At 39.4% G+C, this 16093-nt stretch overlaps 1 protein-coding gene across 1 annotated transcript; it reads left to right on the forward strand.

Annotated features, from left to right (window-relative positions):
- Positions 1–204: 204 nt before the first annotated feature.
- Positions 205–14267, forward strand: amd1 (adenosylmethionine decarboxylase 1). The gene is made up of 9 exons (XM_049479196.1): positions 205–573; positions 6456–6542; positions 8336–8462; positions 9376–9478; positions 9625–9667; positions 10005–10149; positions 10385–10477; positions 10623–10778; positions 11024–14267. The coding sequence occupies exons 1-9, from the start codon at positions 464–466 to the stop codon at positions 11165–11167; spliced, it is 1008 nt and encodes a 335-aa protein (XP_049335153.1). The 5' UTR covers positions 205–463; the 3' UTR covers positions 11168–14267.
- Positions 14268–16093: the final 1826 nt, after the last annotated feature.

Below are 16093 nucleotides of genomic sequence, written 5' to 3' on the forward strand. Positions count from 1 at the left end.
TGTTGAATCGGTTAACTACTTCACTGAATCAAACTTCTTCACTGCGCTGTCAGAACTGCAGCCCGCCTTGAGAAGACGCCTTTACGCAACGCTTGTCCTCGGAGTGGCAGAAACCTTGGCCAATCCTATGCGGGCTAAGGGCGGGACTTTATGTATGATTGGTCTGTCTTATTTTTTACGTCAGCGGCTAGGTTATAAAAGCTCCGCGCACCCAGTAGTCCGCGCTTACACAGTATGGCCGGCGATATTAGCTAGCACTCGCTCACGGTGTTCTCTGTAAAAGGGGAAGACGGTAAAAATCATTTAAAGCATCCCAAGAAATCAACACCCGGACTGCTCAAGGACTGTACCAAGATCTCTATAAGTTATCTACCCAGCAAAAAGGACTTTAATAAGCTAGACCCGAGCTAGGTTTATTTTTTTTTATTTTTTTTTCTGTTGTTGGTGTCTTGTTTGTCTCACGATGGAGGACAACGGTGCACACTTCTTTGAGGGGACCGAGAAGCTGCTGGAGGTGTGGTTCTCCCGGCAGGACGAGACCAAAGGAACCGGGGACCTCCGCACCATCCCGAGGTTTGGGGGCGAATTCTCTAAAGCGAGATGTGTGGATGAAGCTAGATAACCAGATAGATCTGTGGGTTAGCTGAGGAGCTGGGTTAATGCTCTAGGCTTTGGCACGCGTGTCAGTCAGCTCATATAAAATAGACATAAAACTGAACAGTATGATTCTGTTAAAAGGTTGGTTTGGTGATTTAGATGATCAGATAGCTGGCTAACTTGTGCGTATCTCTCTGTGTCTCTCTGCTGTGGCTCAGTATGGCAGCGTCCCTCCCCCTCCCTCCAGTCAGTCAGTCAGTCACTCATTCATTTGTGCTGCAGTAACGACGGAGCAAATAGCTCCAGCCCTGATCAGCTCAGCCTCGCTTTAATCAGCGCTCTGATCTGATCACTGATACCCTAAACTACTAAAGAGTAGTCTGTGCTGGTTTTATAACTATCTTCTTATAACTATCTTCAATGACAATGAAAAAAAAATGTTAGCTAAGCTCGCTACGGCTCTCATTTCACTACGCAGTTCTATCCGAACCTCCCCTTTAACACGGGTTTGGCCTTATTTATCCTAATTTAATTACAAAATTCTAAATGTAAAAAAATGCCAGATCAACGTACATAGCTAAGTTTGTCTAGCTACCCTGGAAATTGTGCGGTTGCTAGGTTAGTTAGCTAGCGACAAGCTAACGCTAATACAGTATGGCGCGAGCCATTAGCGTTAGCCACCAGGCTAACTAGCTGCTCTGTTTGCACTGACGTAGCTAAGCTAAGCGAGCTAACCTAACCTGCACCCAATACTCTTAACAGGCAGCATAACTACAACACATGCTCCATTTGTCTCTCTAGAGGTTTATCATCAGAAAAATAACGCAGAGGAGTTTTATATTTAGAGGGGTGAAGAGGTGCTGCGCTCCATAATCTGTGTTGAGTGAAACGTGGGCCCTGTGGAGCATGTGGTGGTGGTGGTGGCGCCCTGCTGCCTCGGCTGAAGCCCCCCCAGTTTTAGTCTCAAATGACAGACTCTGACACTCAGATATTAACTCAGACATGTTAAAACATGTAATAAAGAACATTTAGGTATTTTATGTCGTTTTTTACTAGAAGCGACTCTATTACAGAGATAAGCTATGGAATGTTAAACATTAAAAATTAGCTAGTAATTTAATTCTGACTAGGCATGTTCTACCATCCGTTTCGAACTAAAATTTCACTCTTTTAGTAGTTAGAAGAGAAGTTACAATTATATGTAATTACTCATTGGCTGGTAAGAGTTGTAATTCCAGATATCTCCACTGTAGGTAAATTCTGTCTGGTAAAAAAGTCCAGGTTCACATATTTGTAAATTTATTCTGACTAGAACAAATGCTAATTCAAAATATATATAATGTTTTGGCTAGAACTGTATTTCAGATATGTGTTTAAATCTCTATAATATAAATAGATAAATATGTACTAATTAAAAAATTTACTTGTACTATAATAAATTTAATGTTATTGATGTTAAAATCTATAGTTTTGCTATTTCAGACAGAGTGCAATTTCATGCAAGTTAATTGTAACATATGACCAGTCAAATTTACACTCGGGGTATGTCATCTTGGCAAAATGGCTACTCAGAATGGCCTCAGATCTGGAGACCTGATGTTACTGCTAAAAAAAATAGCAGATAAAACTTGCAATAAAGACGTATGCAATTTAAGGTTTTACCAGTAAAAAATGAATTACAACTAGCACAATACAAAAGCAAAACAGACGCATAAAAAGTGACAAACATTACGTAGCAAAAGATAATCTGAAATGTATTACAGAGAGTTAAAGAAGTGCTGGGGTGAAAAAGAACTGGAGAGACACTGCCGCAGTGCCAACCTGTCACACAGACGATTTACAGCACCTGCAGTAGCCTGGCTAATACCCAAGAGTTGAGAGAATGCTTTCCAAATGAATGAAACTCACCTTAAAATGAGTGTTAAAACTGTAAGACGGATCTCAAAATGTGTGTTAATGTCATATATTGCTCATAGAGCTTCTAATCATTTCAGTACAAATAGTGTATAGTCATATAGAGCCACGATCAAGGCTCAACCGACCTGAATGTTTGTCGAGTTATATTCTTTACCCTTTGTAAATGTCTGTTTGGGGTTAAATTGAAAAATATGTTTAAAAAATGTTTTTTATACAATGATAAAACATCTGAATCTTAAAATGTGCATTTGCAGTGTGCAATGTCATTTCACACAGAAGTGAAGTATGTAACATTAGGTGCTTACAAAATAGTTTCTCAGAAGGAGCTTTAAAGAAAGTCAGTTTCACAGAATAATATGATTGAGCAAGCTTGAGTTTTTCTTTGATCTAGGTTAACTTAGCTTTACTTGTTTGTCTTTATATTTTTAGCTTTATCTGCTTTTTCCAGTGGTTCCTGACTGCTTGTTTTTAGACTCTAGTGTTTTCTGTTCTGTCAAAGCCTTTATTCAGTGTAACAAGTTTTCCTTGAGGCTAAAATTATGTTTTGATTGGTGTAGAGACTAAATATTGTGCAGTGTGTAACTGCTCTAGGACCAGGGTTTGGAAATACAATGCACTGCGCCATGTGGAAGTCACGTTTTTCCCCTTGTGCCGAGCAAACTCCTCCTTGTGGCCTGATTGGAGGAGCGTGACCTCCAGCTGTGCTCTGACCTCTAAAGACCTGCCCCCTATTCAACAGCATGAAATGTGGTTGTAGGCATGGAGGTGCTGATTCATCTTGTAACGAGCGGAGTTTAGCTGCTGTGGTTCTTGCTGAAATTAGTTTTTGAAATTAGAAAGTTTTTGAGTGCAGGTTTCACTGTTCATAATATGTTTGCAAGAAGTCAAATAATTTTACTGTTCTTTATTTTCCCTAGGGATTGTATTGAGCTGTAAATGATGTAGCACGTAGCAGAGCTATATTATTAATACATTTTTGGTCGTTTTAAGTCAAGCTTGTACTCCGTGAATACAGAAAGAAATACATTAACCAATGATTAATGAATGTTTTAAAAGAAGGGGGGTTTATATGTTCTAACATTTTGTCTCTGGCTTTGTGGCTTTACCTATTATATAATATTTATGTAGTAACACCGTAATAGATTAAATAATTATTCCTCAGATTTAATCGCAGAACTCCATCCTCAGCCTTTCACCCCCTACTGTAGCAGATCTTATTTAACTGTCTGGCTAATTATAAGGCTCTTCATGATTAGAATCGGACGTGGTCAACCCAAAAAGGCGACTGCAGCACTATTACCATCCAGGAGTGAATTCGTGGAATACTGATCTGTGTGCTGGGCTGCTCGCCAGATTGCTCTGCCATCTTGCTGTGCCGTCTTGAGCAGAAACGACTTGAACTCCCCTAAGAGCCTTTCGTTTTCTTGGCACTGGAACCCGATAACTGTAGCTATGGTTTCCGGGGGGCAGTCCGAATGAATGACGAGAGGTATTAGCTTACAGCCAGGGAAGATTAAGCGCTCACAGAGACACAGGGAGAGGATCATGGGTGCTGGAGCTCAGCCAATGGCCAAATAAGTCCACAAGGGCATCCAATTCACAAATCTACCCTGGCTTTGTTGTGCGAGTATGTTAGTGAGGGAGGACCTTTCGTACAGTCTTACACCATTGTGCAGGCCCTGAGTGCACAAGGTTCAGTATCTTGACAAGCTAAAACCTTATACTCTTAGTTTTTGAAGGGGTGGACTGAGTTTTAATAATGGCAAAAAAAGCAACATTGTCAGACGTGATTGAGAAGCTTTTTCTTTACCTAGTTTCAGTAGAAAGTATATTTTGGTCTAATATGAGTTGGTGTTTGAAATCATTGGAATGTGTTTATGGTTTCAGTGCATTCAACAGGTACAGCATTTAAGAGTTTACAATGGCATAGTCTATTTAGACTGGTTTGCTTGCAGCATAGAAACCCCTATGTTCCAATCTAGCACATTAGCCACATGGTAATGTTTGTAAAGAGCTAACACAATAGTAATGGTCCAATGCAATGTATTAAACCACTAAGCAATAATAGTATGTTGCTCGTAATTTATTTTTAGTCATGCTAAATTCAACATCGACAGTTTTTGACAGTGTTCAGCCTTTCAAGATCAAGTTTATATTTATTTATATAGCGCTGCTCACATTAAATGTTGTCACAAAGCAGCTTCTGAGCAAGTTTGTATTTTAAATCCCCTTTAGCTCAAGAGGAATCTGGTTTATGCCAGATGAACAACAAGAAAATCCATACTAAAGGCATGAGCTAATGAAGGGTTATGTTTAATGTGGTGGCAACCCACGAGTTAGAAGAATGCGAGTAAAGGAAGCGTAGGGCACATGATCAGTGTTGTAGTTGACTGCCTCTGGTTAATTGTAATGGATTATTATTGATTTGTGCCAGTGTGGCCTCTTTGACAAAGTGAGCACTGGCTTTCCATTATCAGAGCTCTCCCTGCTTCATCTCTACTCACACACTACTCTGTGAAAGCTGTCACCGCCAGCCTTCCTAAAATAGCACCAGTGTCAGTTTTCCAGGGGCATGCAAGAAGGGTAATGTGCTAGGAGTTTGAGTTGCAGAGCATGTGGCCAAAAATACTTATGCTACGTGGTGGCATTCTAAGAATCCAGCTCGGGATGCTGGGATTTGCTGGGAATATTGAGTCACAGCTAGACCCGATGGGGATTGGATGTTGAAAATTCCCTTAAAAAGATGAATAAAAGTCACATGTGTCTGTTCTTGCTATTTATAGCCATTGCAAAAGAAAAAAAAAACGTAAGGGGTTAATATGTTGGGTGACATGTCAGTCCCTCATTTATAATGGCACAAATTGCCCATTTCATAATATTTTATCACAATTACTGAATAATTCATACAGGATTCAATCTGACTATGATGAAAAAAAAAGAGTTTAACAAGAGATTTAACAATTGTGGCATGCTCTCAGACAGGAAACAAGCCTAGGAGTCTACACCGTATTTTGAATGTAGATTTTCCATTGGGGAAAAAAAAAGTATATTCTACAACTAGGCTTAATCCCTGTCCTGGAAACTTTCCCTACATATAGTTGATTTATATGGGGTAGGTATAGGACATAAATTACGTTCTATTTTAAGGTTTAGCAGTATGTGTCCAGATGGAATATCCATCACTTTTAGTACTGTGTCAGCAGCAGTTCAGGCTTGCAGTTGCACGAGCACAAGTGTGGGTGTGACGTCAACTGCTGCTAGGGAGCAAATGGATCCTCATTGATGAGCACTTACCTCACACAGACATTCAACCACGCAGAGAACACGTCTGTGTGCAGTGCAGCAGTATAATCATTAACAAACCGGTTTAAGATCTGTACGCATTTCTGTGATGTAGACTTTTGAGTCGTCTTTGTTCAGCTGCCATCATTGGATGAACTGAGGACTCTGGTTACACTGTGACATGCAAAGTATTGAGTTGCACACACTCAGTGGCAGGTAGTAGATCCTTCCTTTAATTAGCTCATGGTGCAAGCCTGCCAGAGGCTTCTGCCGTTCAGTTAGTAATGCTTCTGCAGAGTCTCAGTGAAGCCAAACTCACTGGCCACTTTTGTCCTTTTGACTGTGTGTGAGGTTAGGTCAGTGGTTTTAGAGCAAGACTTTAGATTCACTTAATTCACAATCATTTCACCTAAACAAACTGTCATTAAGTACTATTTTAGTGCTCAAAGTGCTCATAAGAAAGGGTGGTCTCTATCAGTAACAGGGCCCTGCAATATTTTATCAGTCACCCTCACTATTCATCAATATCTATGTGGCACATACAATTTCAAAATGAATGGATGTATAAAGTTTTAATTGTGTACATACATCTTTAAACTAATATTTCAATTGTTTTGTATGGGCCTAATATGGTGGTTCTTTTCCTTTCTGCTTTTCAGGTTTGAGTGGGACAAACTTCTGGAGAATGTGCATTGTTTGATCATAAGTGTGACAAAGACTGACAAGCAGGAAGCTTATATACTCAGGTGAGTTTCTCCTATAGTGATTACGATTATCCATTAATCTTTCCTTCAGGTGTCCGCTGGTTAATGTCATAGCAAGATGTCAGTATAGTTCAGGCATACCTGCTAATGTGATACACAAACAATTGGGAGTGTAGAATGTGGACCAAAAATGTGACGTGCGCTAACCGGGTTGGATGTCCCGATATCAATGTAAAAAGCTTTTTGTTTTATAATTAATTTTTAACAGTACTTAACTGGATACCCCTCCTAAAAGTATAGCACTCAGCCCGGTACAGTGAGTATCAGCAGTGCTAGCAAACTCCGCTAATGACACTCTGAGCTCATTCTGCACAGGAATGTACAGAAATGAAGATAACCAATGTGTCATCCTCCCCTTTTATCATATCATAGTCATAGTTTTCATAGTTGTCATAGTTTGGCATTGTCGCTAGCCCTTACTTTGTGCCATCACTGATTCATAGCAAAGCAATGGTGTAGATGTTGCCGCTTAATCTTGAAGAAAACTAAGGTTAAGAAAACAGGCCATAATTAGACAAGTCTTTTTAAAAAATGTAACCATATTTGCTTAATGTATTTCTTTATTCATTCATTCATTTATTCAAGCATGAATTCAACTAATCAATTACGTGTTTTGTATTTTAGAGTTGCCAACCAGTATTTCCCGTTTGTCATGTTTAGTCCTATGCCACAACCTTTTATTAATGAACCCATTGAGGTGTACCGTCTTACAGTAAAATGACTGAACGCGTCACACCTGTACAAACTATTTCTAGAACTTTGTTTTGGCTGGGCAAGACAGACACCACACACCAGTAGGGTTTATCAGCAGTGTTACAGCCCTATGGGTGTGCGCATGTACTCTTTACCAAGGTTAGAAAGCGGAAGCTCTGTCTAAGAGGATAGACAAAGCTGTTTAGCACAGCGGTTGGACAGGTATGTCCTAGTAAGCAGGCGAGAGTGAAGGTGAGGGTGTGTTGGTTGCTTTAGTTCAGAGGATTAATGTCGTTTGTTTGGCTGCTTTAACTTCTATTCATTTAAATGGAAGCAGCATGCGTTGTTTCTACACTAATTACACAAGCTCTTACTTAAACCTTTAAACCCTATCAGTCTTTGTGCGCTCTACTCTCGTAACAGTGCAACTCTGACTATAGTTTCTTAGTAGTTACAGAATAATAATTACATTAGCAACTTATTGCACAAGGCAAGACAACCGTAGTGAGCATATATATTTTTTTCTGGAAATACAAATATGCCCTGGACCACCGCCCTGCAAAATAAGAACATGATCTCAATATTTTGCATTATGTTTAATAAGCAAGAAGAGCTCAGTAATGTGAGGCGGTGCTTTTTTTTTTATATACACGTTTTTTTGTTTTTTTTTTCATGTTATTTTTATTTAGAATATTACAAAATAGTTAACTGTATTTAAAATATATAATCTTTTTTTTTAAAGTTGTTTTAAAACAGTAATAATTCTTACCATAGTAAAATTACTACAGTTATTTCTGAAACATTATCAGCCAATAATAAAGTCTTGCGACAGACATAGAACTATTTAAAATAATGGATTGGAAATGTTAAGTTAGTTACTGGATAAGCCATCTTTAATTTAAGGGGTCAAACAAAATTGAGTGGTTTTACATTTCACATGATAGTAAAATGGTAAATTAAACAGATTTTTTTGTGTTTAAACTGTTGCTTTTGTTTTGCTTGATCTCTGGGGTTTTGTTACTGAATGATTGAATAATTACAGAGCATTTTGTCTTATTTGTCTTTTGTCTGTCTTTCTTCAGTGAGAGTAGCATGTTTGTCTCCAAGAGACGTTTCATTTTGAAGACATGTGGAACCACCCTCTTACTGCAAGCGCTGGTGCCCCTGCTGGAACTGGCGCGGGAATATTCCGGCTTCGACACCATCGAGGTGTGTGTTCTCTCACGCTTTGTTTTTCTGACACACAGTAATGCTCCTATATTAATATCCCGCCTACACCCATTGCATCTGGAAGGACTGGTCATCAGGTTACTGGGGGGAAAAAACACACATAGAATTAATGTATGTTTGAGGAGCACAAAAAGCAATGCTGTGAAATTCTATCTGGGCTTTGAAATCACAGTACTGCTGGCTTTTATTACTATGGCAGTGGTTTTTAAAAGATAAGTAGTTAAAATCTTTGCATAAGGTGATTTGAGACACATAATAACACTTTGAACCCAAAAGCATGTTTTTTTTTATTTATTAATCAGTGCATGCCAAGATTAACCTTTGACCAGAAATCAGTTCGTGGGAAAGGTCTGTTGGCACAAACAATTCTAGTTATGTGCTACCGGTCACAATCATTACCACATCCTTTGAGTTATAAGAATATTGAATATAAAGAATATTGCCCACCTCTATTCACCCCAAACATTCTTAAATACTACGCTTTTAGCTGATGCTCCCAAAAGGCTTACAATGCAAGCAATAGGAGCATAGTGTGAAAGTGTGGGGCTACTTTGAGTTTGTTAATGGTGTAAAAATATCTGTATGCCACGATCACTAACATAGTAAGCCTGTTGGGAGCATCGGCTAAATGTGCTGTATTTTAGAATGCTTGGGGAGAATGAAGATGGGATACTTGGAAAAAGTTTGTACTTATCATGTTTTATTATATTCCAGGTCCATTTCATGACAGATCCTTTATCCTTTAACACTTAATGACCAATTTACATACATTTTTACCATTTCATGTGCACAATGTCAACATTTAGATCTGATTTTTTGCAATGCATGTTTGAGGGGAAAATGCCATTTCAAGAATAAGCCACAGCTGTTTTTCTTTTTTTGTGTATTATAGAACTTCTTCTACTCTCGTAAGAACTTCATGAAGCCCACCCATCAGGAGTTCCCTCACCGCAACTTTGAGGAGGAAGTGGAATTTCTCAGCCAGATTTTCCCGAGTAGGTTTTTTTTCTGCCACATGATCAAAATAGTTTGTGTTTTTCTTAATTAACACAAAATGCCATATTCCATTATAACTTTAGGAAAGGAAGCTTATAAAGATGAAATTATAGCTCAGAATCCTAACCTGACATCTTTTCCTCAGATGGAGCAGCATACTGTATGGGCCGTCTGAACTCCGACTGCTGGTAGGTTCTAATTCTGTTGAAAAACACACCCATTCTATATGATTAAATTGTAAGCAAATATTAAAGTAAAAGAGCACTTCTAGTGCAGGTTAATGTGAACAAATTGTGAAATTCTGTGATTTTGAGTACATTCGTTTGTTCATTAATGAAATGACGTTCAAATGAATAAAGCAATCACATCCAACAAACCTACCAGGCAACTGTTTTACAATGAATATATTAGGTGTTGCACTGATACCACTAATTTGTCTCCTCCTGCTTCTCCTACTGCTTTCAATTGCACTGCTGTGTTAAAGTATATTGGCACTTAGTCATTGATCTTATTTTTGATCACTAGGTACTTGTTTACTCTGGAGCTGCCAGAGTACTGGGAGAACAAGCAGGCGGACCAGACGCTTGAGGTTCTGATGAGTGATCTCGACCCAGCCGTGATGGACCAGTTCTACATGAAAGACGGTGTTTCCGCTAATGATGTCACTCGTGTACGTATTTTTACTTGCTGTTTTTCTGCGCCAAACTTTTTGATGATGTTCAGTAATCTGTGAGCTCAGACTCTTCTACTGTTCCAGGACACAGTTATATTTTGACTGATCTGACAACAGCCAGATCAATACTGCTGGATTGTGTGCGTACAGAAGCTTTGGCATTCAGTAGTGTCCCACTTCACATTGTGCTGTGTGCTCTGATGTTGATGTAGTCTGTGCTTTCTCTCTGCAGATGAGTGGAATTCGTGACCTGATTCCAGGTTCTGTGATCGACGCCACAATGTTCAACCCTTGTGGATACTCCATGAATGGAATGAAAACAGATGTACGTAGGGCTTTTCTGGAGGGTTGTTTTTTTGTGGATGATTAAATATTTATGATAAAATAATATATTTATTCTAACTGTGCCGTTGTGAACAGGGTTTGTTCTTTTTGTCGTCAAACGATTAAAAGAAAGTCTCTTCTTGCAGGGAACTTACTGGACAATTCACATCACCCCTGAACCAGAGTTCTCCTATGTTAGTTTCGAAACTAACCTCTCCCAAACATCCTACGATGATCTTGTCCGGAAAGTCGTGGATGTCTTCAAGCCAGGGAAATTTGTGACTACGCTTTTTGTTAATCAGGTACAACTTCCTACTACATCCATTCATTTTCAGTGCAACCAAGAAATAAAGTTAAATAATAAAGTTAAACTGTTTATTAAAATGGAAAAACTACTAGTTGATAGTAAACAGGATTCACACTTTTGCCACAGGCAAGAATACAAAAAAAAGGCTTTATGTCCCACCATAGAATTTACAAACCGTAATTTATCCTGTATCAATGAGCGTTTATTTATCCAGCCATTCTTTGTGATCTTCTGTGGCAGAGCTCCAAGTGTCGCGGTGTCTTCTCCTCTGCGCAGAAACTCGAGGGCTACCGGCGCCTCGACCGCCAGTTGGCCCACTTCAACGACTACAATTTCGTCTTCACCAGTTATGCCAGGAACCAGCAGCAGAGCCAACAGAGCTGAAGCACACCAATGAAGAAGCGTAAAAAGAAAGCGGCCAGGCACGGGCGACCCGCTGCTGCCTGGCTGCATCCTCTGTCGTTCTGCCGCTGCTGTTTGGAGTCTCGTTGCTGTAGCTGTATCACGAGTTTAACCTGTAAGCATTCTTGTACTGAATACGTAGCTATCTTGCATGAAAGCTCTTGTTGTGTCTGTGTAGATATTCTAGCTCATTCTTGCTGTGATCCTGAAGTGCATGTAGAGTTATTAAGCAGGGTGTGTGCGAGGCGTGCTCCGCCCGCCAAACACGCACGCCGCTCCCTCCCATTCCTGCAGGTGTCCCCCCTCATCCTCCACAGACAGGGTTTCCGCCCCCACTAGACGAGGGCCCTGACATGCTCAGATCCATCTCGTCCACTGTGTGGGTTAAGCTAACCTTGGCCTAGCATACTCTCAATTAGTTGGCTGTTCTATTTCACATTCCACACTTTTACACAAATTACTGTTTAGTGACAGGTTGTTCTCTTGTGACTGAATTTTATTTTTTATTTATTTTATAAATATAATAATATTTCAGTTGCTGCTTCACACAGCAGTCTTTTTTTTTTTTTTTGAGTTTTGCACCCCTGGTTAAAATATTACATTTATATTGTTAAGTGAGTAGATGATGATCTACCTTTCAAAAATAGGCATAGTTTCATTCAGAAATTAAAGTAGAGTGGTGGTGCTTTTTTTTTTAGACACAATGGATAAACATATATGTTTGGGAAAGAAAAAAAAATAGAAAAAAGTAAGAACACAAAAACAATAAGGGATATTTTTCACAAAAATTATGGCAATGATTTGAAATAATATAAAGTGTAACTTTATGCCTATTACAAATCTGATCATCTTTTACTCAATTAACTATTCACAGGAACATATATATTTTAACCAGATGTGCCTAAACAATAGCACACCACTGCATATAATACAATATACAAAATATGTTGTAATAAACATAAATACCAGGTACAATTTACAAAACTGCACTTCACCTTTAAAAGTGCCCCACTAAGGCTTCTTTTTATGCAGTTCTTTTTCTTTCCGTCCCTTTTTATTCCGGTTGAATGTAAAAGCCATTGGGGGAACTAAAGCTGCAGCTCTGAATGTTTCAATGTAGAAGTGCTAAGAGAGGTCCTGAAAGCCCTGCGGCGATGAATGTAAGAAGACGTTACACGTGTGTGCTTGCGTTTTAGAACGTGTGAATACAGCTCTGCCGTCCATTGTTGCCCTCATTGTTCAGGACCCCAGGGGCTGTCCAGTGCAGTGCCAGCTTGCTCTGTGAGCTGTGCGGGCTACCCCACGCTGAATTGAAACAGTGGGACAGACACTTTGCTTAGTGCACCGATCGCACAGCAAAGCATTTTTCTTTTTCTAAACAATGCGGTCACTCTCTCTGTACAGAATTTGGTAACCACACAATAGATGCGCACGGATCTGAGCATGCCAGGGTTCTCCCGGATCATTCCACACTTAACAGTTGCATAAAGTGCCGTTTTATTAATTTTATTGTGCACCCACGGTTCAGACAGGGTTTCCCCCCCCCAATGAATCAGTCCAAAGTGTGACTCTATTGTCAAACTTTTTTTTTTTTCCTCTTTTTCTTTTTCACTCCCTCTCTTTTTCTTTTTTGTTTCAGTCCTCTTTTGTCAAGCGAGGGAAAGATCGTGTCCCTGTGCTGAATGTGAATAGTGCTGTAGAGGTGCACTTTGGCCGTCCTATGTGTCCGCCTCAGCTTTTTTCTATAAGTGTACAGTGCTTCGTCCTCTCTCCTCCCTCTCTCCAAGTATTAGCCAGCATTAAGGCCCCAGTTGGGATGGTTATGGAGTTTTTCGGGTTTTCCTTATGTGTTCCTGAACGGTACAGTGTAAAACAAATTGAGTTGATTTGATCTGAAATTTTCTTTAAATGACCGTGAAATCTGTAGATCATAATATTGTGCGGTTTAGCTCTTAAACATCCTGATGGGGGCTTTAAAAAGCCTTTTGCTGACTGGTCAGGCTCAGGCTCGCAGGCTATATACTGAGTGTAGATTAGATGGCGGTTGATGGTTTATTGGGACTTTCCAGTTGTCTTAGGAAGCCTGGACTGTATGGGGGGGGGGGGGGGGGGGGTTGTGTAAAGCCATATCAATGATTGTGATGATGGGTGCTGTAGTGGATGCAGTTGTTGAGGATGGTTCTTTCCTTGTTGTGGCACATCTACCCATCACTACGCCTCTCCAGCCAGAGAGCGCCAAATGAGAAGGGGTAATGCAGATGGCAGCCAGAACGGGGATATAAGTGTTCTCTGAGTACTGAAGTTCTTCAGCCCTGGTTCTGTGTTCTTTTATACCACGTGTTTGGAAATAGTTTGGGCATCTAGAAGTGCTGTTGCTATTATTGTTCCAGGGGTCAGCAAGACGGCCTCGGATTTGAGCAGGTGGTATAAAAATTTCAGGAACGTCCCCAGGGCTACAGTCGTCAGTTCTGAAGTGACTGAAGTGTACCCGATCTACAGCTCCTTTGAGTGTGTGGTCAGGAAAGTGGTTTTTAAAGTAAGCACGGCTTCCAGGTGGACCATTTTGTTAAAGGAGGTTGCTCTGAATATGTACTGGATAAAACTGAGAATAGAGTGGTCTTAAGAGTTGAGTCTATTCTGGCTGGAAATTTGGGTAACAGGTGCTCCTACACGAGTGATTTGGAGCTAGCTGCTTTTTGTTTTTTAAACATATAGCTTTTTTTCTTTTTTTTTGTAAAGGATGCATTTTTATTCTGCGGACCAATAACACATTTTTTATTTTCTCACTTTTGTCATTTTTCTCATACATTTTTTGTAAATTGGATTTTTTTTCTCCATTTTTTTTCTTTCTCTCCACCTCTTAAGGCAGCTGAGCTGCCTGTAAAGGTAGGGAGATAGCATTTGTATGAGTAAAGCTAGGCTACTGGTGCTGCAGGACTGTGGTCTGGATGCTGAGGGTGGGAAAGGGAAAACTTTGCTGATCTAATTCTCTTGCTATTTCTTTGGTTGGTCAAGATGTGCTAAATATATCTGTACTCTTGAGCTTGATGCTTTAAATAAAAAAAAATAATTAAATGTTGAATGTTTTCTGTGTGGCTTTTGTGGTTGAGGTTATTGTTTATTTCTTTGAATCTCAAGGTCTTAGAATGAAAATCTAATTCTTTGAATTTTTGTTTGTGAAAACTATTGCCATCACAAAAATCTTTTATCCCCCCCAAAAACTAGATGGATGGATGGATAAATCTTGCATTTTCAATGCAAGTTAGTGTAAATAACCTACCAGATTCAAGGTCTGCAACTATTTGAATAACTATTAGGCATCTACAGAAAATACACACACAGAATCTGTTTGCTCAAATCTACCTTTCCACAACACTGACTAAAGAAAATACAGCCAAGATGGGCAAAGTTGTCTTTTTAAGCAAGATGTACTACTCTGACGAATCTAAAATAAAAAAACATTCTGGGGTGTTTACAACTTTTTGTAGTTTACTAAATAACTCCATATATTTTTCTTCATTATTTGGATGACTTAAGTATTAACCTGCATCTACAATGTAGAACATTTTAATATAATAAAAAACACTGAATTTAAGGTGTGTATGTAAGTGTTTAGAGAGAAATGTGTAAAGTGTAAATGTTAGAGAGAAATGATAATTTATTAGGGTGAGTTTGGGCAACTCGCACTTTTTTTATACCATCATACCAGATCAAAATATAACCATTACTGGGGACAGGGATATGCACAAGCTGTGTTTAAGAAGCTACAATACCACCAATTCTGGGTTATTTGTAAACTGAAATATAATTAAATACAACATTCAGTTTGTTTACAGACTATGATCACTGAAACTGCACTTTAGTTTTTTTTTCTTTGGTGTCTGGTTCTGAAGCTCACTTGCTAAGCTATCCTCCAGTACAGGTACACAGAGACAGCTCAGTTCAGCTGCATCTGACTAACTAACTTGAGTACTGATGACAAAAAACTTGTTTCTGAGAGACTGAAATCTTAGGTAGCTAAATAACTAGTCAGCTAAAAGGCTACCATCTAAATCACCATCGGTGCAATCATATTCCAGCTAAGTGAGTCTCAAATCACAGACATCTAGATGATAAAGGTTCAGTGGCTTTGCCTTTGACATGAACAGAAAACATTCCATTATATGAGTCTTAAACCTTGCAACTAGGGTGGTCCTTTGTCACTCAAATTCCCATCTTGTTGCCATCTTAGGGTGTTTTCACACCTGTAGTTGATTTCTATGGTCCAAATCAGTTGATAAGTTTGTTTATTTGGAGCGTTTTCACCCTCTGTTTGGTTTGGTTTCACACAGGCATAAACCTAAACGCACCAAAATGCACACCAATAAACCACATGCCATGGGATCAGGAAAGTAAATATAGTGAGAATATATTTACTCACATATATCAATATATCAACACAGAACCCTGAAACGCTCCGCTTTTAAACAATGTTTTCAATAGGATGTGCAATGCAGATGTCCACATAATAAACAAAATCGCACGGTTGCGAGTAGTGAACACAGCACAGACTGTCCATGTAAATAGCATGGAACAGAGACAGCATTTGTCCATAGCTGAGGTAATTGGTGTTATCTGACTAACATATCAGATTAAACTGGGTCTCATCACCAGTTTAGCTCAAATAAAGGGAGTATATTTGATAGCTGGGTTGGAATGAGACTTAATCATGTTCTCACCACGTTTGGGACCGGACTGAGACCAACTCCTCTAGCGAGTCGTGGTCTGGTTTTGTTTTGATCACCCGAGTGCGATTACCGTTTTCACACCTGCTTAATCGAACTGCACTGAGGGTACAATCAAACCAGAGTCTGTTTTACCCTGGCCACATAGTGCTGGTGTGAAAACACCCTTAAATGCCCTGACCTG

Source organism: Astyanax mexicanus, chromosome 1, assembly GCF_023375975.1.
Source record: "Astyanax mexicanus isolate ESR-SI-001 chromosome 1, AstMex3_surface, whole genome shotgun sequence".
In the NCBI taxonomy this organism is placed as follows: Eukaryota; Metazoa; Chordata; class Actinopteri; order Characiformes; family Acestrorhamphidae; genus Astyanax; species Astyanax mexicanus.

Coding starts and splice junctions, on each gene's coding strand:
- amd1 (XM_049479196.1), top strand. CDS start 464: ATGGAGGACAACGGTGCACACTTCTTTGAGGGGACCGAGAAGCTGCTG. Junction 9,479..9,624: donor TCTCAGCCAGATTTTCCCGA/GTAGGTTTTTTT, acceptor TCTTTTCCTCAG/ATGGAGCAGCATACTGTATG. Junction 10,779..11,023: donor CTACGCTTTTTGTTAATCAG/GTACAACTTCCT, acceptor CTTCTGTGGCAG/AGCTCCAAGTGTCGCGGTGT.